Source organism: Cavia porcellus, unplaced genomic scaffold (genome assembly GCF_034190915.1).
Source record: "Cavia porcellus strain 051 isolate PalLab524CR breed Dunkin Hartley unplaced genomic scaffold, mCavPor4.1 scaffold_38, whole genome shotgun sequence".
Lineage (NCBI taxonomy): Eukaryota > Metazoa > Chordata > Mammalia > Rodentia > Caviidae > Cavia > Cavia porcellus.
In genome coordinates, this window is record NW_026947521.1 from 4,567,210 (window position 1) to 4,589,422 (window position 22,213).

At 44.9% G+C, this 22,213-nt stretch overlaps 1 protein-coding gene across 4 annotated transcripts in view; it reads right to left on the bottom strand.

The window, feature by feature from the left end:
- The window catches only part of Edc3 (enhancer of mRNA decapping 3), a 67,076-nt gene that overhangs the window by 5,415 nt on the left and 39,448 nt on the right, over positions 1-22,213 (bottom strand). For all 4 annotated transcript variants that reach the window (XM_003463582.5, XM_013145623.3, XM_013145621.3 and 1 more), the window contains exons 4-5: positions 13,951-14,286; positions 851-1,004 (exon numbers count right to left, since the gene is read on the bottom strand). In XM_003463582.5, the coding sequence (XP_003463630.1) occupies positions 851-1,004; positions 13,951-14,286 (490 nt within the window). The remainder of the gene's footprint in view (positions 1-850; positions 1,005-13,950; positions 14,287-22,213) is intronic.

Sequence of the window (22,213 nt, forward strand, 5' to 3'; positions counted from 1 at the left end):
GTGTTGAACTCCTGGGCTCAAATGACCCTGCTCAGCTACCCAGCAACTGCTGGGTGAAAGACTTTCACTGGCATCTGACACCCCAAGGGGCCCACTGCAGCAGATGGCAACCCAGACAGATCTCCTTTAGAGAACACTGTGTGCAGCTGCTTATGGGAGCCACCCTGCCTGGGCATCAGCGCAGCTGAAGTGAGCCCAAAAAGGACCGAAGGAGTAGCCACTCCCCTCTACTAGATAGCAGTGGCAGGTTGGAGGGAAATCTCACTCGTGTCCACCTGAATCAAGCCCACTGTGATCAAGATTGCTTCAGAATCAGGTGAGGCCTCTGTCCAAGCCTGGCCTGCAACTTGCAGGAATATGGCTTCCTCCACCCAGCACTGTCCTCTCTGGAGACCACCTAGATCCCTGGCAGGCAAGAGTAGTATTTTGCTATTTACATCTCCAGTGCTGAACACAGATCTTGTCCTTGGTATCAGAAGTATTGGGATTTACTATAGTATCACAATAAATAAAGCACACAGTCCCAAAGGAACATGGGAAGGCACGGAGCCCCAGGTTCCCTATCAGCAGCCAAGGTAGCTCCAGAGGTCCTCAGAGGTGACGCTCAGGGCTGACTGGCATCCCGGATACCAGCAATGAACAACAAGTTCAAAGGCCAGGCCACGAAAGCTTCTAGAAGGTAGACCTCTGAGTTAGCAGGAGCCTCAAGACAGACAGCTGCCATCGGAAAAGGAGCAGAGCAGAGACTTCCCGCAGCTGGCTTTCAGAGCAGACACAGGCACCAGGCAGTGTGCAGGAGGCACTGTGGGGTGACCAGGCACCTTCACCCCACCAGTCTTGAGGTACTCACCTGTTGGGCCCTCCAAGGAGGGTCAGTGCCATCTGACTGGCACATACACCTGTCATCTCCAGCCTCCGCTCCAGGGTCAGCCCATGCCTCTCTGCCACAGACAAGAGCTTTTTGTGCAGCTCGTAAGAAACACTCGGGACCACCAGGCCAGAGTCTGCCGTTCCAAAAGAAGGAAACAGAGAAGCAGAGAGTGACTGAGGAAATCAGGTTCACAAGTGGATTATTTCATCCCTAAGACCTACCCTCACCAGCCACCTTGCCCGTCTTCGGGAACTAAGATGCTCCGCAGGGCCTAGAGTTCAAAGAGTAGACAGTGAGTGAGCTCAGGAACAGCTTGGTCCAGATTGCCACATAGCAGGACAAACTTTCCTTCCAAGTAGTTTAGCTTCAAACCATGAAGGCCAAATCCACTGTGACAGGTTTGTATTACCAGCATGTGACAGCAACCTAGCCATCCCATGAAGAGAACACACTTTCCCAATATGAGGGACAGTGCTGTCCTTACCTGCAAGGCTCCCATCTTTCTTAGAGGTGGGGCAGACATTAGGGATCCTCTGATCTCCATCTTGCTGCTCATCTTTCCCCCACTTCCTCTTTCTACTACTTAACCTTTCCTTTTTGCTAAGCAAGTTCAGCCAGCAACTTGTTTTCTCATGATTTTTCATTTTCCCTGTTTAGGGTGAGTGTGACCCAATTTGCCACAGGAAAAAAATGCAGGACAAGTAACCTATGATCTGCTTAAAGCTACTTAGAAAACTCCAACAGATTTTATCCACCACCACAACTCCACAAAGGGTGTGCAGGTGTGCCTCAGTTACAGCTTCATGGGGACACCTCAGAGCCACCTCCAGATAAGCAAGATGGAAACTCAGAGCCACAACCTGCAACAGTAGCTCTTCCTGAACGGCCCAGTCTCCTTCCCTACAGGATGCCAATGTCATCTTGCAAATGCTGAAGCCTTCAAGCTGGCCCTGAGGAAAAGACCCTCTGCCAAGACACCACAGCTCTGCTGGCTGATAGGGAACAATGCACATCTTCTATGAAGCAGGCCTTGTGGGCCTCGTGGGATCAGACTTTTTTAGGTCCTGTGTCCTCTGCTACACTGAACCATAAACACCTCCAATTGCTCCTACTAAGCTGATCCACACAGGTGAGTGCTCATCATGGGAAGCACAGACCTATCAATGTGAGTTTGCACATTGTTCCAGAACAAGCCCAAACCCACAGTGAAGTTTTCGGTACATGCACTGTCATTCCACTCTTCTAGGCCCCAAACAGAAAAACCTGGGTCATACAGAACAACGGCATCCACTAGCTATGCAGCCCCTTGCATCACTGTGTGCATCACGCAGCACAAGGGCCAGCTGCATGCTTCAGCACTAGGAAGCCAACAACAGGAGACCAATCCTCCCATACCCAGGACGTCGTCTAAGGAAAAACAGTAATACAAAATGTAAACATGTCAGAACACACTATCCTCTTGGCTGAGTGTTTCCACCTGCCTGGGTCCATTTTTGTTTGGGGCCAAGGCAGCAAACAGCATCATCAGGAACATGGAGTTTCTTTTCCCACTGCTCTCTGAAATGTCAGTTGCTGAGATCCCAGGTGGCAGGATGCTTGAGGTTACAGCTTGACCTTGCATGTCAACAAATGATTAAAACTGCCATTTTTATGACTTGCTTCAGACACGCAATATTATCACAACTAATTAAAAGGCCTTGATAGCAGTGTGTAAAAGATGACTGAATGTTCATGAGTCCTAAGTCACAAACAGCTCCAAACCTGTCAAACAAGTCATGCATCTGCCCAACTTCAAATGTGCTCTTCTGTGAAGTCACGCAAGGAACAGCTCTGCTTTCACTGTCTCTGTATTCTTTCTCTTTATCATAGCTCTTTCTGTTTGAGTGGTCAGAGCAGTGAGGCGTGGCCTGCCACCCACAGGGAAAGCCTGTTTCCTGGGTCTGGGTGCAGGCAGCACCCCTGCTCTCAGGCTCCCTGGGACCAGAGTAGCCATTTCTGCTAGCTTCTCCTCTAGCCTGATATAAGGCTACAAACTCAAGGTCTGGGAGAGAGCATTCCCTGGACCTTGGCCAGCTGGATGCCATGGGAGGAAACTGAGGCCCTTCTACCTCCCCAGCATGGGGCAGAAAGGGGTGGGCAATGGGCTGCTGACAAACTGGAATATTCTTGGAACTCAAAAAAGTCATGTCCAGAACCCTTGCAGCTCACAGTCTCAGAGTAGCAGGGTCTGGGAATCCACTTTTCTAGGCAGGTGCTGTGTCACCGAGCTGTATCTTTGGCACTGGGAATCCATTTGTCTAAAAGAACAAGTAGGTTCCAAACAATGCTCCTCTGGATGCTTAGATACCAAGTCCAACGAGGTGGATGTTTATCAGAAAGAAGCACAGGGAGTAAACTAAACTCCAGAGGAAGAGAATCAAGAACATAGCATGTAAGTTGCAAACAACAGCACTGCCAAAGCCTGAACGGGAGCAAAGCCTAATGATGTTTGGGAAGGCGACTATTGTTCAGGCATCATGGCATCGAATGCTGCTGGGAAGGTTTTTTTGGAGAGTAATATGTACTTTACAACTGCTGAGAGAATAGGGAGACATAATTATAACCAGGTTGTGATACACAGTGCTCTCAAGACTGGGTTAACCTAAGCCACTGGAGACATATAGCTTCAGCACACAGGGCGTGCCCAGGAAGATGCCTCCACCCCACATGGCTCACCCCACAGCATACACCCACGTGCACCAGCCCTGGTCACGTCACTGCTTCCCTGCTGGCCCTGGCACATGCCACATGTCCTCTGTGGCACTTGCAACCCAAGACACCTTGTAGTCCATGTCTAAGCCACATCAACCCACCTTTGCTAACAAGGCTCTCATAACAACACAGTCTCTCAGAGGTCAGGCATTGAACACACAGGTGTGCCCTGCTACAAGAAAGGCCTGTGTCCCAGGCCTCATTCATAAAGACAGAGCTCACTCAAAGGCACTAAGTTCCTCTGGATCAGTGGCTCCCAACTGCATTCTGCAGCAGCCACCAAGCAAGTGCTGGAATCACACTGGTTCCTTTAGGTGCAAACCTGACTGAGGCCAGCTGTGCACAGACCACCCCTGCAGATCTCAATTAAAGCTGTCCCAGAATGCACTTTGCTGTCCAGTGCCTCTCTGAAAGGAAGATCTGTTGCTAGAGGCCTGAGGATGGCACCACACACTCCACATTGGCTGAGGCCTCCAGTGATCTGGCTCAGTCTATTGCGCCTTCAACCTGCAGGGCCCTGAACTCTGCAGACCCATTGTCTTGCTGCCTTCTGATACTTAAATAATCCTGACTCCCTCTCCTCTCCTCTCCTATGCCAGCCCTCCACAGGGCTGGCTCCCATTCTGTTTCTGCATACTTTCTCCCCTTCATGTGTTTTACACATGTGAGAGTGATATCCTTCTACTTTCTGGCCTTTCTGCCTTGATGGACCACAAGCTCACACAGGCAGTGACAGTATCCTCCTCATTTCTCACTGTGTCTATGGGGTTAGCACAGTGCTTAAGGATGATGCCAGGAATAAAGGCCACTAAGCATGTGTTCAACCAAGGAATTGGAAAGGAAACCTGCAGCAGACTTAGGGTCAGCCTCAGGGCATGGGGAAGGACCTAGCTGTTACCCAAGACACCTATGGGAAAGTTGTCTCTGGCTTACACCCACCCACCCATCTCGAGTTACAACAACCAGAGCAACTCCATCCACAGTGGACCTCACTCCTCCAAGCCAAAGCTGCAAGGAACAAGCTTTGAACTTCCAGGTGAAGAATCAGTAAGATAGAGGCCAGGGATATAGTTCAGCAGCATACCACCTGCTTGGCAATTCGCAGAACTCTCCAAAATAGGACCAAAAAAAAAAAAAAAAAAAAAAAAAAAAGTCAGGTAACTTACCAATCACAAGGAGGAAAGTATCCTTACAGCGAAGAAAACATGGTGATCACCTCAGCAAGGGATCACAGGACAAACTGATTCACAGTGGCCCTGGTATGACTGACGTGCTGATAAACATGCAGCCTTATCCAAATCCTAGATACTATGCTTTAAGTGGGTCAAATCCAAGGAAACAACTCTAAGGGACTTCCTACAAATGAAATGGCCCAATTTCACTGATAGAGTCCCAAAGTACCACACATACTACAGGCACTTGTCTAGAACAAGGAAAGACAAGAGGCACAGCAACTGTAACACACAACGGCTAGGAAGAATGCAGCCACAAAGGGCCACCCACAGAGTGTTACACATAAGCATATATTTCATAATATTTTGTGTTAATTTAAAATTTCCTAATCCCAGTACTTGAGAGTGAGGGAGGCAGATCGTTGCAAGTTCGAGACCAGCCTGGGCTACAAAGTGAGCCCAAGGCCAGCCTGAAATGAACAGTGAGACCGTCTCAAAAAAAATACAAAAAATAAATAAATAAAATAAAATTTCCTGCTGGATGTGGTGGTGACCACCTGTAATCCCAGCACTCAGGAGGACAGAAAGAACAAAGACTCTGACAACAGAGGCTGCTTCCAGTCTCACAATCTGCTGAAAACCACATACAAGAAGGAATTCGAGGGAATACAGTCACCTTGGACAGTGCCATCCTGAGCACAGTGCCAGGTAAAGGCTTCAAACCAGGAACCATAGCCAGGAGCAAGTGTCCGGTTCTCAATACAAATGTTGGCTTTGAAAGCGGGGAAGACTACAGGCACACCTGAGGGGTGCTGGAGTGGGGGAATGAGCAGAAACCATAGTAAGTACTGCATGTGCAGACAGAAACACCCTGCACATCAGTAGTGGGCAGCACTGGACTTTAGAAAGCTTCAAAACTCGAACTGTAACTAGGCACAGTGGCACACACCTTAATCCCAGCACTCTGGGAGGGTGAGGTAAAAGAACTGCAAGCACAAGCCCAAAGTGCCTAACCTAGTGACTTGGCAAGACCTTGTATCAAAAACCAGAAGTGACAGAATACAGCTTGGTACCTGAGTTCAATCTCTGGTGGACTCCATGACAAAACATTGCTCGAGTTGTTGTATGCTAATTGTTTTATGCAGAAAGAAGTGGATGATTTAAGGGACACTAGAACTTGTAATGCAGCACAAGAAACTAGAAGGTCACAAACTCTCAAGGGAAATCTTGAATGCAGCCGGCACTCTGGACCAGAATGAACACCACTGAAGATAAAGAAAGGAGTCCACATTGTACATTAGTATATTAGGAAAAAGAGCTTCCTGCATCTGCTCCAGGCTTGAATATCTCTGAGAAGAAAGAGGGACAGGTGGCTGCAAAGTTTCACGTCATGCCCATCACTTAAAGAAGGTGATTGCAAGGAAGAAATGGGGACCCCATGGGCATGCATGACTCGGCTCTGGATGCAGGAAGACAGTGGAGTCTCTGAAATCACTACAGATAACTCCTCTGGCATTGAAATAACAAGCAAGTGTATATCAGCAAAGTAGACACGTAAGCAAAGACCAGTCCACTTCTCAAATTAAACTCAGGTCAAGCTGAGCACCCTGTAATCCCAGCACATAGGAGGCTGAAGCAGGAGGACTGCCACAAATTCAAAGCCAACCTGCACTACATAGTGAGCCCAAGTCAGCCTAAACTACACAGTGAGACCCCATCTCAAAAGAAACAAAACCAAAACCTCAGGTCAGCAGGCCACAGGCCACAAGGTTCTAGATCAGTGGGGCAAACCTATGGCATGTGTGCCACAGCGGGCACACAGAGCCCACTCTGTGATATCATGACAAGTGGTATGAGCTGGTTTTTCTAAACTAAAACCTCAGTATTCAGGTTTAATTTCAGTGCTGGAACTCTGGAAAAGTAAATGGGTTTTGGGTTGCAGTTCAGGCACTGAGTCTATTTGGTTTACTGTCACTGCTCTAGATCCTTCTGAGCCAGAGGATAAACTCTTGAGGGTCTGGCAACAAGCTGCTGTAAAAACTTCTCCAGCAGAATGTTTACAGGAAACATGAGGCTCCTTCCTGGGTCAGAGTCCAGCCAAGACACCTATCTTAACAGTACTGGCTGACCTAAAGTCCCAAAGATTGCCAACCCACAAACAAGCCCTTCAGGCCTCTCACAACCATTTGCTGCCTGATTCCACAGGCCCAGAAACTCCAAAGGTTTCCAAGCCAAATGCACAATTACTTCATGCACTTTCAAAGTTCCAAAACCAATCAGGTGGCTGTCAGTCTGCCTGGACAGACACAATCTCTGAGGTCAGGCTCATTAGCAGTGCTCAGAGAGAAGCAGAGACACAGCACGCACTGCATGTCCTGGTCAGGAACACCGACCCTGGGCTTCTCCTTACAGCTGTCCTTCACAATGCCCTCCCAGCAGCAAAGGCCACAGAACTGAGCTGGGACTCAGAGTACAAGAAAGAGCACCACAGTAGGGTTGGGTCCACGGCCCAAGGTAGCAATGAGATGACAGCCAGCTGCACCTGACAGCTGATACTCACAAGTCTTTTCAAGACCTACCATAGCTGCTGAAGGAAGTAGTCCCTGCCTGTGGGCTGAAATTCTTTGGTGACCATTTCTTTTTTTGTTTTTCTTCTTTTTTTGAGCGATGGTCCTGAACTCATGATCCTCCCACCCCAGGCTCTTAAGTAGGATTTCAGACATGCACCACTAGGCCTGGCTTCCACTTCTAAAATCCCAACTGTTTTCTTCCTGAATTCCTTCTGAACACACATACCTGCAACTCAAGTGCACACAAGCAGAACTAGTTTCCAAAATACTAGACATTTAGGAAGGAAAAAAAAAAAACATAAGAAGTATTAGAAAGTTTCTGAAGGATCGTAGGTGAACAGATACAGATGTAAGTGGCCAGCACTCAGTCAGAATGAAACACCAACTGCAAAGGACACCTTTCAGCTTGCAAAGGTGACTCAGACTTGTCCTGAGAGGAGGAGCAATCCCCTGCTGACACTCAAGTTCTTTGCTAGACCAAGCTGGAAGAGCTGAGCACCCTCAGCTTTGCTAGCTGCTCCCCTTGACAGGCAGCAGAGCCTGACTGCAGCTCAGCACTCAGACCTCGGCTAGGGCCTTTATGAGCCAGCAATCAAGAGTTCTAGCTCAGGTCTCCCTGCACACAGGTGCCAGCTGATGGCAGGCATCACCCTCACGAGTCACCCTTTGCACAGCAGGTGAACTAGCTGCCTCCCATTTGCACTCTATACTATACTTGAGGGCAGAGATTAACAGAGTGGTGGACACATATGGAGGTTCACACTTCTGTGACTCTCCTTGAAAGAACCGTAATCACCTCCATCCTGGCAAAATCTGACCCTATTTCCATGTATGATATGTACAGAGCTGGCCAGGACGTCTCCCCTTATCCCCTCAACTGACCTTACGCAATGCAACTGAGTCTAACCAGGTGCTGATCTGTAGTCTTTGAAGCAAGGACAGGTCAGTGTTGCCCTGCCCCGTAGCTCCCAAGAAGCAAGTGTGAACAGGATGGTAGGGAGATCCTACTCTATGATGTAGCTGGAATGCAGCCTCCAGATAAGAGGTTATGATTTCCCAGGGCATAAAGATTACACATCAGAGCTGAAGTACCAATCCCAGAACATCAGATACTGCCTCAAATTGTGTTATGCCGATTACTCCTTCAGCATATTTTTCTCTCTGTATCCTGCAGAGATGATTTCAGGCCTCCTATCAAGCCCAGCTCTCATACTTCCTGTCACTCACTCCCAAGCCACGGCTCTCTTCACAGACTAATAATACCTGGGTTGGCCCTGGGTCAAGGCCTTTGTTCTGGTTAGCCATCATTCTAGCTGGACTTAAGTCCCTTGGTGCCCCCAAACTAAAAATATGCCTAAGTGTCTTTATCTTCACCATGCACCACACTGGAAGTAGTAGACTGCAACTAACCCACTAGAATTCCAATAGCTTTCCCATGGGATTACAAATATAAACTTACCAGACTGTGAAGTTCAGGAAGGGCTCTCTACCTGAGAGTAAGTATTTGTCAACAGAGTTTACCTGAGCCCATGGAATTTAAGTAACTCTGAAGTCAACAACTTCAAGATTTAGTGCAATGGGCTAGTGGTACACACCTGTAATCCCAGCACTCTGGGATGCTGAGGCAGGAGGATCACAACTTTGAGCCTATCTGGGCAACTTAACAAGACCCTCTCTCAGAATACTCTGTGTGTGTGTGTGTGTGTGTGTGTGTGTGTGTAAAGGTGGGGGCTGGGGATTTAGCTCAGCAGCACAAGCACCTGCTTACCAGGCAAGCGCAAGATTGTGCGTTCCATCTCCAGTACAGAAAAAAAAAAGCAAGCTAGGGATGAAGCTTAGGGTATAGTCTCTGGTTCAATCTTCAGTACAGGGTAAAAAAGAGTTTAGTGGAACACCAACCTTCAGCCAAATGGGGATGCCACAATGGACCCAGTAACCCCTCCTCACAGAACCTACTATGAAGATTAAGCAAGAGTAACAAGTGAAGGGCTCAGAATGCTGTTTGGGTTCTGGTTGTTAAGCACCCGAGGCCTCTTTTTATGTGGGGGAGGGATGTATTTTAGTATTGGGGATTGAACTCACAACCTTGTGTCTGCCAGGTAGGTGCTTTGCTACTGAGCAATCCCCAGCCCCTCCAAGATATGTGACGACAACGACTTCTTCAGGACTCCCAGGGTCAAGCATCTATGGAGTCCAGGGCCCAGTGGACAGTCTGTAAATGCTGATGCTTTCTAACAGCCTTCCCAGGGTGGCTTCATAATTCACACGTTTGATGGTCTCATTTACCCCACTGTACAGAGAAGGAGGCCAGCTCAGTAGCCTTCCTGTGGCCACCTAACTCTCCGGTCCCTGACTCTACAGAGCCCTCCTCACATCTCTATCACAACATGGCAATTTTACTACCTATCCAGTTCTTCTGGGCTCAGCTACAAAGCATGCAAAACGAAAAAAAATCTCTTTTGAGAGATTTTTGACCCTCAACTTGACCCTTTAGAATCCACACACTGCAGGACATGGTAACACGTTTATAATCCCAGCACTCGGGAGACTGAGGCAGGAAGAAATCCATGAGTTCAAGGCCAACCTAGGCTACAAAGTGAGTTCAAGGCCAGCCTAGACTATATAGCAGGACCTTGTCTCAAAAAAAAAAAAAAAAAAATCAACCAACCAACCAAAACGGTTATACACTCTTAACATCAGCTGGAACCTCACTGCCATTCTTCCTGCCACACAAGCTCACTGCCTCAATCTTTTTGTTTACACAACCACTGTACACCTGTTTCCCATTGTCACAGCCTGTTGAGTTTCTGTCAAGTCTCCTATCAGTGCTCCTTTCCTGCCCTCCATCCAATCCTCTGATGTGTCAATCATGTCACCTACGTGGGGTTCCCTTCCTTCTACCCTGAATCCTAGCATGAGGCCAGTCTTCTTTAGAGATAGGTCAGGTCATGTTCCCATCCAAACCCTGCAAGTGCTCCATATGGCTGGAAGGCAAGGACAACACTGCTGTAAGAGGCCCACTGTGTTCTGATCCAAAGCTACTGTAAATATCTTCTTCTGCCCCACACAAACTCCACCCTTGACCAAACCCACTAGTGACCAAGCTACCACAAAACTACCCAACAATAACTTCTCTTCTTGGCTGGTAGTGAAACCTGCCTATGTTCCAAGATATCTGTGCTGCCCCAGCCTCCCCACACCTGAGCACTTACTGGACTGCAAGTATTTAGGCCATCTTTAGGACCCCTGGCTGGACTGCAAGTATTTAGGCCATCTTTCCATTATCTAGTATGCGTAATGATATGCAGATGAGGACAGTCTCCACATAATACACACAGTGTTCGCTCTGGAATACAAGACTCTTCCCTGAGAGTTGGCACACTCCTAAGCCATGTTCTTTGGAGACCTCTCACCAATGAACACACAACACTCACACATACCAAGCACTTTATAGTCAAACTGACTTAAGTGCCTGTGTCTGCACATGTAGCTGGAGACCATTTCCAAAAAGTTTCAAAGTTACAAGACTGGATCCAGAGATCCTGGTCAATTCAGGGTTTGGTTGCCAGACACCTCATTCACAGGCTGGAGGAATACCTGGAGGCTGCAGCCTTGCCAAAGGATCTAAAGGGCTTACGAAGAAAAACAAAAAAGATTCAGGTTGAACAAAGAGCTAAATTTAGTTTCTTCCTGAGTATGTTTTCCCAATCAACATACAATGAGAACACAGCCCCACCACCACTGCCACAGCTGGTGCATTGGTCAAGGAGAGCTCAAGCAATTACCAGAAGATGACTTAGGCACTGCTGACCACCTGCAGCATGGAGTCAATATGATGACCTGAGTGGCCACCTAAGCCACACCAGAGAGTGACAGATATGTTGTTTTGCTACTCTGGGGATTAGCAGAAAATAAAGTGGTTAGCACCACAGCCTGAACTACACAGCGTACAGAGCTGCTCAGCTGCTCCTGGAAACTGCTGGTCCTCAGTGGTCCATCACTGAGCAAGCAAGGGCAGAGAGGAAAGACAATCTGTTTTGCTGTTAAACTCCCCTTGTCCTTTTATATTGTATTCTTTTCACCTCAGTTTATCTGCCTTCAGAAAAGAAAAAGGAGACATGTCAGGAGGTAGGTAACAGCCTTTCCCCACGGAGCCTCAAGTTAAGAGAAAACTGCACTAGGTGACCAAGCAATATTACATTACCAATTCTCCAAACAGCCTAGACATGCTGCCTTCTTCAGCCCCTAACATTTGAATAGCAGATCAACTGGGAAAAGGTGGCTCAGTAAAGTTGTTGCTCTAGGCCTGAGTCTTAGAGCTGGAGCAAAGACGAGAAACAGCCATCGAGAGGCTGCCAACAACTTTACTGCTGCTTGCTCTACTTCTAGCAAGACCCTGCCTGGCAAAAGCGTTTTATTTCTACTCCTTGTCAATAAGAAAAGTCTGACAAGGCTGGGTATGGTGACACATACCTATAATCCCAGCACTTGGGAGGCTGAGGCAGAGGATCATTGAGAGTTCAAGACCTGCCTGGGCTACAAAGTGAGCTCAAGGCCAGCCTGAACTGCATAGCGAGATCCTATCCCAAAAAGACAAAAACAAACAAACAAAAATACTGATGACATGAAGCTGGAGGGCCAGCAGGTACCAGGTGCCAGCAGAATGCCACTGATCACTAGATCACAGGATGCCACACCTGGGTTCTGGGTCAGGGACCAACAACACATATGGTTTGTAATTTTACTGATGGCAATTTTAGTAGTTTCATGTGAAAAAAACTTATGCTTCTATTATGAAAAACTCAAGATATACAGATAACGATGGGCAGGTGGATTGCATAATGACAAAAGTTTTCATCTCCCCTTTTGTCTACTTTAGCAAATTTTTTTTCAGGCTCTTAAATCTGAGAAATATGTTTGATTCTGTTATTCTCACTCTTTCAGCCATTTCACTCCAAAGCAAAATACAATTTTCCCAAGCTCAGGAATTCCAATTGCATAATGTAGCAACTCTGTGAGTACCACAAACACTACAGACACAGGGCTCCTAGCAAGAGCACCCTCCTTTCCAACTGAGGGATGGAGGGGCAGGAGTGGATCCAGGCACAGTATATCTTTTGGACAGTAACTGCCTTTGAAAAGCTTTAGACCTGTCTAACTAAACCTGATTCTGAGGGAGGTTGTTTGTCCTTATTTGAATCCACGGTTACATTGTCACATAAGGAAGTGTCCCTAGTAAAAATGCATGCCCACTAGAGTCCTCTGGTAAAATAAATCATCCCTGGAATAATCTCACAGTCTTTCTTAGTCTGACAGTCTTTTTGTCACAGAGAAAGTACCCACAAACAAGCTTCTAAATACAATAAAATCCTAGTTTCCAAAAGCAATTTAATTTCCTTTCAAATTCAATTATATCATCTCCCTAACTCACTCTACTATAGGAACTTGGAGCATTCAAAACTTACCTTCCTATCCTATTTATACTCTTAAAGAAAAATTTACCTTCCTTCTGAATGTGGTGGCCACACCTGTAATCTTAGCACTCTTGGAAAGCTGAGGCAGGAGGATCACTATGAGCTCAAGGCCAACTTGGGCTGCCCAGTGAATTCAAAACGAGCCTAAACTACACAGTAAGACGTTGTCTCCAAAAAACTAAACAAAGAAAAAATATTCATCTTCCCTTCAAACCAAAATCAAAACATACTCCCCTCTCTAATTTACTATATGATTATAATTTCTCCATTAGCTCTCAGTGTCACTCAATACTAAGGTCTGCAAACCATGTTCCAAGAAGCCCTGCTAATAATGTGGTTTTGGGGACGGATGGGGCAGGAATGAGGTAGAACACTTTTGCCAAAGCTGCTTCACAGGCTGTTTGAAGAGAAGCAGCTTAAACTCACCAATGTAAGAAAACAGTGGTCAATGTAACTGCTAAGGCACCACTTTTTTTTTTCAGTCTTTTTGAGACAGGTTTTCACTATGCTGTTCAGACAGACCTGAACTCACTTTGTAGCCCAGGTTGGTCTCAAACTCCCAGGGATCCCCCTGCCTCAGCCACCCAAGATCTAGGATTATAGCACATGCCACCACGCTTGGCATGGCACTACTTTCTTACATGAGAATTGTACTAAATTCTCAATAACCAGGCTGTCAAGGGATAAGGAGAGCACAGTAAACAAATATTATTCTCTGAAACTCCAATTTTAGTCAGTGGTGTCAATCATCCATCTTCAACTACATTTTGCATCAGCAAATAATTAGTAAAATGAAAGTGAATTTTGGGTGAAACACACAGGTAGTATCAGGGAAGCTTCTCTGAATCTAGATATTCAGTTCCTGTGCTTTAACTGTTAATCACAGCATACCAAACAAACAGCAAACCACATCCTGCCTGGCCCATGGTATAAAGGGACATGTAAAGAAACAGTACTCCAGTGCTCAAAGGGCTGCATCCCCAAGAGACAACAGTTCTGGGCTAATGACCCAGCCACTCTCCCTAAGACAAGAGTCTAACTCAGAAATGAGGTCTTTGTGTCTCAAGTGTAATGAAAAGAACAGAGAAGCCACCAGACGAGGTGTCACTCACCCGTGCAGAACTCCTTGCTCACAATGTGAGGCACTGTGATCCGTCGGTACACAATGGGCTCCGATTCCAGGATGTTCTCATCATGGCGGTACCGAGCAGGCCTTTCATTTGGGATGCCCCGGCACCGGGTACCGGTTCTCCTCTCATAAGTATCAATCTCTTCAAACACAGCTGCCTTGTCAAAAAGGGCCAAGTTGCCTTCAAAATCAAAATCTGTATCTGGCATCTCCTCAATGTCATCTCCAAAGCACTCATCATCTTTATTCTTCATTTGTCCATTCTTCAAACCACTTTTCTTCGGAGTTGCCTGATTTGGGTGCCTGCTGCTAGAGGACCCTGGAGAAAAAAAGGATTGCAGTCAGTATGCCCAAAGAAAGTACCCAGGAGAAGTGGAAAATACCAAACCCTAGCCCTTTGTGAAGCCACTAATAAGAGTCACAGAGAACAGTAAGCTACAATCTCATGTGGACTGACAGATTTCAAAATGTATTATTGAGTATGAAATAAACAATCCTCCTGGGAATCATAACCAGTTCTGCTTCTGTAAGGAAACTGGCAATGACAAATTACCATCAGAAAATACACAAGAAGGGCAAGAACAGCTGGCTCTTCCCATAGGCCAGGGAGCTTTAAGTCTGAATGTCCTGAAACCATTTAAGAGAAAAGTGTTCCCTCCCCAAAGTAAAAAGCCCAGCCATGTCACAGAAACACGAAACTCAGGAAGATTATACTGAAAGGACACTTAATTGAATGCTTACCCAACAAGCAAACTGGTTTTCAAATTCTTCTCAGACTAGGCCCAAGAGGAGGGACTCCCTGGTTTAGACAAAGAGACTAAAGCTCTTGAGCAATACACATCTACCACTACATATTGGTATTCTGACTTACAAACTTGCCTTTAGACTTTTTAATATGATCTCCTTTCCTAGAATTTTATCACTTCTCAGTAAGCAATTTCTGAACCATCACAGACTGAATAAATACTGAGCTAATCTGGCAGAGACCACACTAAGATGCACATCAACCGCAGCTCTGAGACCCTGCGCACTACTGTACGTCAGTCAATATCTACTTTAGTATCTAGGCAGTCAGTAATGTTTAACAAATCTATCAACACTGCAACATCAATTATAGTAATTATTCTGAAAGATGTATATGATGCAAATATCACTAACATTCAAGTCCTTTTTATGTCAAATATTCACAAGGAAAAATATGACTAACATTGAAAACATGATTTAGGTCTCAAAAAAAAATCATGACCAAAATTATGAAAAGGAAAGTAATGGTGATTCCATTTATAACTCGTATTATGGACTATTATAAAGCTAAGCTGAGTTCTAAAGTTTGGGCTGCTTTCTATTTTTTTTTTTTTTTTTTCTTTTGGTGACTGGGTCTCACTATGTAGTTGACGCTAGGTTTGAATTGACTACGTAGCCCAGGCTGGACTCCAACTCTTGGTGATCTTCCTTCCTCAGCCTCCCACTTATTGGGATTATAGGCGTGCACCACCATACCCACTCCACAATTCTATTTTCAACCACTTGCTAAATTATTCAGTGAAAGCATGCTGTGTGGCACAGGCAGAAGCCAGGAACACTGTATATAACCAAGCCATGTTGCTCAATGCAAGGGAGGAGAAACGTGGATCCGAACACTGAAACACAATGGAATTTGTCTCATAAAACTAGTTGATATAAAATGCCATAGAAATATGGATGAGAAAGCAGAGCCTAGAAATGGGAGAACAGGTATGAAAAATACAAGATAGGATAACTAGCATACCATTAACAACACAAATAGATAAAGGATAACAAGAGGAAAAGTGCAGCTTTAGGCTTATCTGTGTACTTGCCCCGACATTAAATCAAACTAAAAACAAGGAAATAGGTGCTGGCCCAGGGGTCTCTTTCCAGTGGGCATCCTCCTTAAGGGTACACAGAGGACCCACTGCAATGCAGAATGATGACACTGAGTATTCTCTTTAAGCATGTGAAAAATTAAACTTTATGGATTTAATATACTGTAGAAAGTGGTGCTTGTCTGAGGCTTCACATCAGTCAATCACTGTCTGTATTTGAGACATCTCAAGAAAATGTGATGTTTCACAACAAGAAGTTTCTCCATGCAAGTAGATTTACACATGTTTTTAATTGTAAAATACAGTCGCATTTTATTTAATGATATACATTTTCAAAAATGTATTGTTAACAGTGATTTCATCTTATGTGAACATATGAAGTATACTTATACAAGGGCAACAAGCACCAAGTAATCTCGTAGGACCATACACATGGTCCACTGATGACTGAAACATTGTTATGCAGCATTAATTCATAACAGCATAAAATGCACCACATGCCTACACCTTGGGAAAGAACAGAGGGGAGATGGAGGGGAATCAAAAAATGATCAATAAACCAAGGTGGTGACACACACCTGTAATCCCAGCACTCAGGAGGCTGAGGCAGGAGGACTGTTTCAAATTCAAGACCAGCCTGGGCTACAAAGTGAGCTCAAGGTGAGATCTTGTCTCAAACACACACACACACACACACACACACAAAAATCAACATGCTATATGTATATGGATTAAATCAAAGCTGAATGCAATCACTATGTATCACAAATATATAATAATAAAAATACCAAAAACAAAACTGTGTTAAGAATAATGCTTTCTAGCCTTCTTTTGGCCAGGATTGAAGCTTTCAAAATTTAATCTAGGGCCAGGTGTTTAGTTCAGCAGCATAAGTGCCTGCTTGGCAAACAAAAAGTCATGAATTTGATCCACGGTACCAAAAAAAAAAAAATTAATCTAATCAAATCTATAAAAATGACTATATCCAGATGTGCCCCGAAGTCTCATGCGCTCACAGGTGGGGCTTTTAGAGCAGGTTCGTCTAGCACATTTGACACTGGGATTAAGGGCTTGTGGCATTAAATTAGCCCACTGACTGGAACTGGCACAGCTCTGGATGTGGCTTACTAAAGACGGAAGCCCCAACCACCCAAAAGACTGGCACTCTGAATAGGATAAAAGGGAAAGGCAGGCTCTCTGCTGCTGCCTGCTATTAACTGCCTGCCTTGCCATGAACTGTTTCTCTTGCACCATGTCCTTGTATGCCATCTGGCCTTGGAGTCACTTAACTATAGACTGCAACTTCTATAATCCATGAGCTGAAATAAACCTTTCCTCCTTTACTTTGTGGTGTTGGGTATCTTGTCTCAGCAATGAGGAAAGCAAGACAATGACCATCTTCCAAATCAAAAGTATCAAAGAAATTTATTTCAAATATGAACCAGCACTGAATATTACTAGTAATTAACTTTACCTTAAGTGTGTATTCTATCTTAAGACACTGCCAAATTCAACCCATTGCCTGTCTCTAAAGTTTTACTGGAAACCAGTCACACATATTTGTTTAAATACTGTCCAAGGCTGTTTTTGTACTAACAGGCAAAATTAAGTATCTAAGACTGAGAGTCTGTGGCCTACAAAGCCTAAGCATTTACCATACAACTATACACAGAAAAAGTCTGCAGACTCTGCTCTATGTAATCCTTTACAGAATATTCTTTTCAACTATGACTGCCACTAAAAGGTAAGCAAGCTAGTTAGTATATATACCTCTAATCTAAACCCGTTGGGAGGCTGAGGCAGAAGGACTGCAAATTCCTGCCCATCCTGGGCAATGTAATGACTTAGTAAGATGCTATCTCAAAACTTTAAAAAAGGGCTGGAGATACTGTCTTGTACTCAATCTCCAGTACTACCATAAATACATATACACATACATACATATTTAAGCAAGCAGGCTGAACCCACGGCCAATTTTTTTAATCTGTTTGTAATGCTGAGGTAGAACTCTACAAACTACCTTTCTTTTTGGTGAGCTGGCTTCCTGATACGTTACACTGCTACAGTATGTACTGGAAGTCACTTCGTGAAAGAGGGAAGTGGAGATTTGTTTCTTACTTTTATCAGCACTGCCCAAGCAGCTAGTACCAGGCTCTAGTTTTGTTTTCTGTCTACTTAAAACCAACTCACCCATCTGCGAGAAGTACAGGCACTAGCTCCACGGAGCCTCTTCTCTCAGCTCCAAGGTTCTGATATTACAACCTCTTTCTCAATGTGCTTTTTCGATTTTCAGTCTTCTACATAATCAATGTCCTATACCAAATTCATTCTCGGTGAGTTCAAGATCAGGTGAACTACACAGACAGACCCTGTCTCAAAAACAACAACAAAATTCTCTCTAAAATAAGTAGTGTGACTGCTATTTTCCTTAAGTGGCCCACCAACATCTTAAAAATCAAATGACTCACAGTTAATCATTCTGTTCTATTAATTTCTTAATATGCAAAAAGTATCTTGAACTGCTATTAGTGTAAAAACAATTCCTTTCATATTTAATCCTTCTAAATGTGAACTATCATGTCTCCTATCTAATGTGTACAAAATGTAGCAATGTGGTACAAATCAATACATTATTGAGCCAACAAAGAGTTCTTATCATCGTCAGAAATGTTTAGTTCTGAGGGAGGAAGAAACCTAATGATTCAGTATCAATATTATCAACCAATCACTTCCCTTTTTTTGGTACTGGGAATTGAACTCAGGACCTTGTGCCTACCAGACAGGCACTTGTGCTACTGAACTATATCCTCAGCCCTCAATCTATTTCTGAAAGGCCCACCTTAGGCCAAAGCATTATTGTTCTAAAGTTGAATATAGTTTATTTGGAGAAAAAAGAAAAAAGAACAGGGGTGTTGTACAACTGTCTTTTCAGAGATTTCTGGGAAGATGGCGGAGCAGTAAACAGCAGAGAAAACAGCGTTTTTTAGAGTCACCATCTCTGGAATATAAAATCATGAGAAAGACAAGAAGGAAGAAAGTGAGTACCCTGAGGGGCTGGGGATTTAGCTCAGCAGCATAAGTACCTGCCTTGCAAGCAGGCAGTCGTGAGTTAGATCCCCATACCAAAAAAAAAAAGGAAGAAAGAAAGAGAGTGCCCCGACCCAGGAAGAATCTTAAGTATGAATTGAAGCTCACAGAGAGAGTTAAAAAAAAAAAAAAAAAAAAAAAAAAAGCTTGAAGGAAGGCAGTGGTAACCAATGGTACCTTTGCCCTGAGACAGGACTCACTGCGCAAGAGCAGCTGTTCAAACCTGGGGACACAAGGTCACAGTGATAGTGACAGCTGGCAACCCTGGAAGCCTCTGCAGACAGACATGGCAGTGGAGGGAAGTGGGGAATGTAGAAGACTGCACTAGCTCGCAGTGAGTACAGAGTCCTCCCGTGGGAAGACAGCAATTGCCTGGGAGCCATTTTTGAGATAGGCCAGCTGAGTTCAGAACCCAGAACTGCCACCCGTTTTGTCTAGCAGCTTTCAGCCACATGCAGACCCATGGAAAGTGCCCAGACTGTAGCAAGCAATGAATCTAGTCTCAGGGCAGGCCTACTGAGGTTAGCCACTACTCCACCAAAAAGCAACTGTCGGCTTGCTGTGATAGATCGGCAGGATTCTAGACTCCATCTCCATAGGCTGAATACTAGTGAACCCAGAGAAAATTCTGGAATTGGACTGTTTTTCTTTCTCTTTCTCCTTCATTGCTTTTATGAGCGCAAAAGTGGTTCCTAAACTCTTTGTGGGTGTGGTTCTGTTGGTCTTCCTTTCATCTCTCCCATCTCTCTTTTCCTTTAGTCTTCTGCACTAGTTTCCCAAAGTAGGTGTGATCCCTGTTTTTTCTCCAACCTTACTTCTAATCTCTTTCTCTTCCTCCACTTCTCTATTTTTCTCCTTAATCCATTTTAAATTTTAACCCCGAGGGAAAAATTGACATATTACAAACTTATATATTGCATATGATCATGTAATCTGTTTTACATTTTGTTATATAATCACAACTCTAGTTCATATGGTTATAAGTTGCAAATTAAGGGTTAGCTCAGTTTGTTCTTTTGTAGACTGTGTTTGATGTTATTGGTACCACTATAGCCAAAAGTGACATAATTGTTCTAAACAGCTGTTGGTCCTAGTATTCCATGACTGAGATTAACTAAAAAGTCACAGAAAATATGGTGGCAAATGCCAAAAAACCAGGGAGAAGGCCAAACAAGCAACTTCCCATCTCCAACCAACGAAAGAGATAAGATCTTCCAACAGACTAGCTAGCTTTGGAAGATACCTTAGAGAAGTAATCATCACCTAAGGGTCCTAAATACTACCAATAAAGCAACCCACCATAGGCAATTTAACAAGCCTCATTCTAGGAATTAAACTTAAAAAGAAAAAGAAAATGAGAAGACTTAAGCAAAATGCAACCCTAGGGGCCGGGGATTTAGCTCAGCAACATAAGCGCCTACCTTGTAGGTGCGGGGTCACAGTACCAAAAAAAAAAGAAAGCAACCCTAGACATTCAGTTCACCAAAGGCAAATAGAGGGAGCAGTGAGGTGGGACAATCCCAAAGCCCCCTGCCAGGTCTCTCTGAAGTGTTAACAACAAAGCAATTTGAATGAGGCTCTGGAAGAAATGAAATCAGAAATAATCTCTCAAATAACTACAAAGATTACCAAAATACACATCATGCTTAGCAACATTAGAGCAGACACAGACCAAAAAATATATATCTATATAGACAAGCTTAATTATGTTATGGAAGCTCACCAGAGGAAGAAAATGGAATCCATAAAGCAGATTCAAGCAGATATCCAAGAGAATAAACTCTATTGAAAGTATTCAGCTTCCGGGAGAACATGGCGGACAGATAACAGCAACTACCGGAGGCTCTCTGAAAGGCTCGGCTCAGAAGTCAGGAATGATGCAGATTAAGGAGACATGAGCCGGTAGAGATATGCTCTGCTGACTCAGGAACGAACTGGGCTGAGAGAAACCAACTTGGAATGCAGTCCTGGCACTAAAATAGGAACAGGAAAGACTTGGTGTGGAGGCTGGACCCCGCGCCATTGGAAACCGCGATTTGGGTTTCCTGCCACTCTGCGGCTGGCTGCCTCCACAGCGGCTCGGCAAGGAGAGACGCACAGAAGCTCTGGGAACGGGAGTCTGCGAACGGAGTCGAAGACAAGACGGACAAGGAGGCGTACACTGACTTGTGGCGAGGTGAGTGAGAGAAACTGACACTACCACAGTTTGACTCCAGCTGAGGGCTTTCTGGGCTCGGGCAGTCCTGTAAGAGCAGGGCGCGGTGGCGACTCCAGCCACACATTCCCCTCTCAGACGGGATTGGTGAAAAGTGCCTGGCCTGCGTGATGCTGCGGGCGGACTTGGTAGGCTGGCCTAACCCAGATCCCAGAGCCTGACAGTGGCCCGGAGGGGCGACTGACTCCTGCGTAGGCTGCCTAGTCCGTAACTCCCTGGTGCGCAGCGGTGGGCAGGAACACCTAGCCAGCGCAATTTGATCAGGCTGTGGCTGACAGGCAGGGAAGCTGGGCCTCCTATGTAAGTTTGCATATATATAAGGAACAGAAAATATGGGGAAGGGAAGCAACAAGAAAGGCTCCTCGGCCCCCAATTCTGAGAAACAGGCAATAGCGGACACCGCACCAATAGACATTAAGCGCCATATAGAGAGCCTCATAGACCAATTCAGGAATGAAGTTATCAACGACCTGAAGCTAGAAGTATGCAGAATAGTTAAGAGAAATGCTAAGCACCACCCAGGAAAAAACAGATGGTGGAATGGAAGAACAGAAAAAGAGGGGAGAATTGTTTGATGGAGAAAACAGAGAAAGCATAGAGTACGTGAAGCAGGTTCAAAGGGACTATCAAGAAATTAAGAAGTCTATCCAAGACTGGCATAACAGCTTGAAAGAAACTAAGGACAGACTATCTGAACTGGAGGGCAGACTCATAATATGGGAGAATGAAATGAAAAACTTCTTAAAAGTAACAAAGAAACAAACAGCAATAATACAAAGACAAGAAGATGATAAGAGGAGCCATAACTTAAGGATTAAGAACATAAAAGAAGTAGGGACACAAACAAGTGAACTACAAAAGCTACTCACAGAAATAATCCAGGAGAATTTTCCTATTTAGCAAAAGGTAAAGATACTTAGATGTATGAGGCATACAGGACCCCAGCTACCTACAACCCTAACAGAGAAACACCCAGGCATATAATAATAAAAATTCCAGAAATTCAATACAAGAACAGAATATTAAAAGCTGTAAGAGACAAGAAACAGACCACTTACAAGGGAACACCCATCAGAATTACAGCAGATTTCTCTTGCACA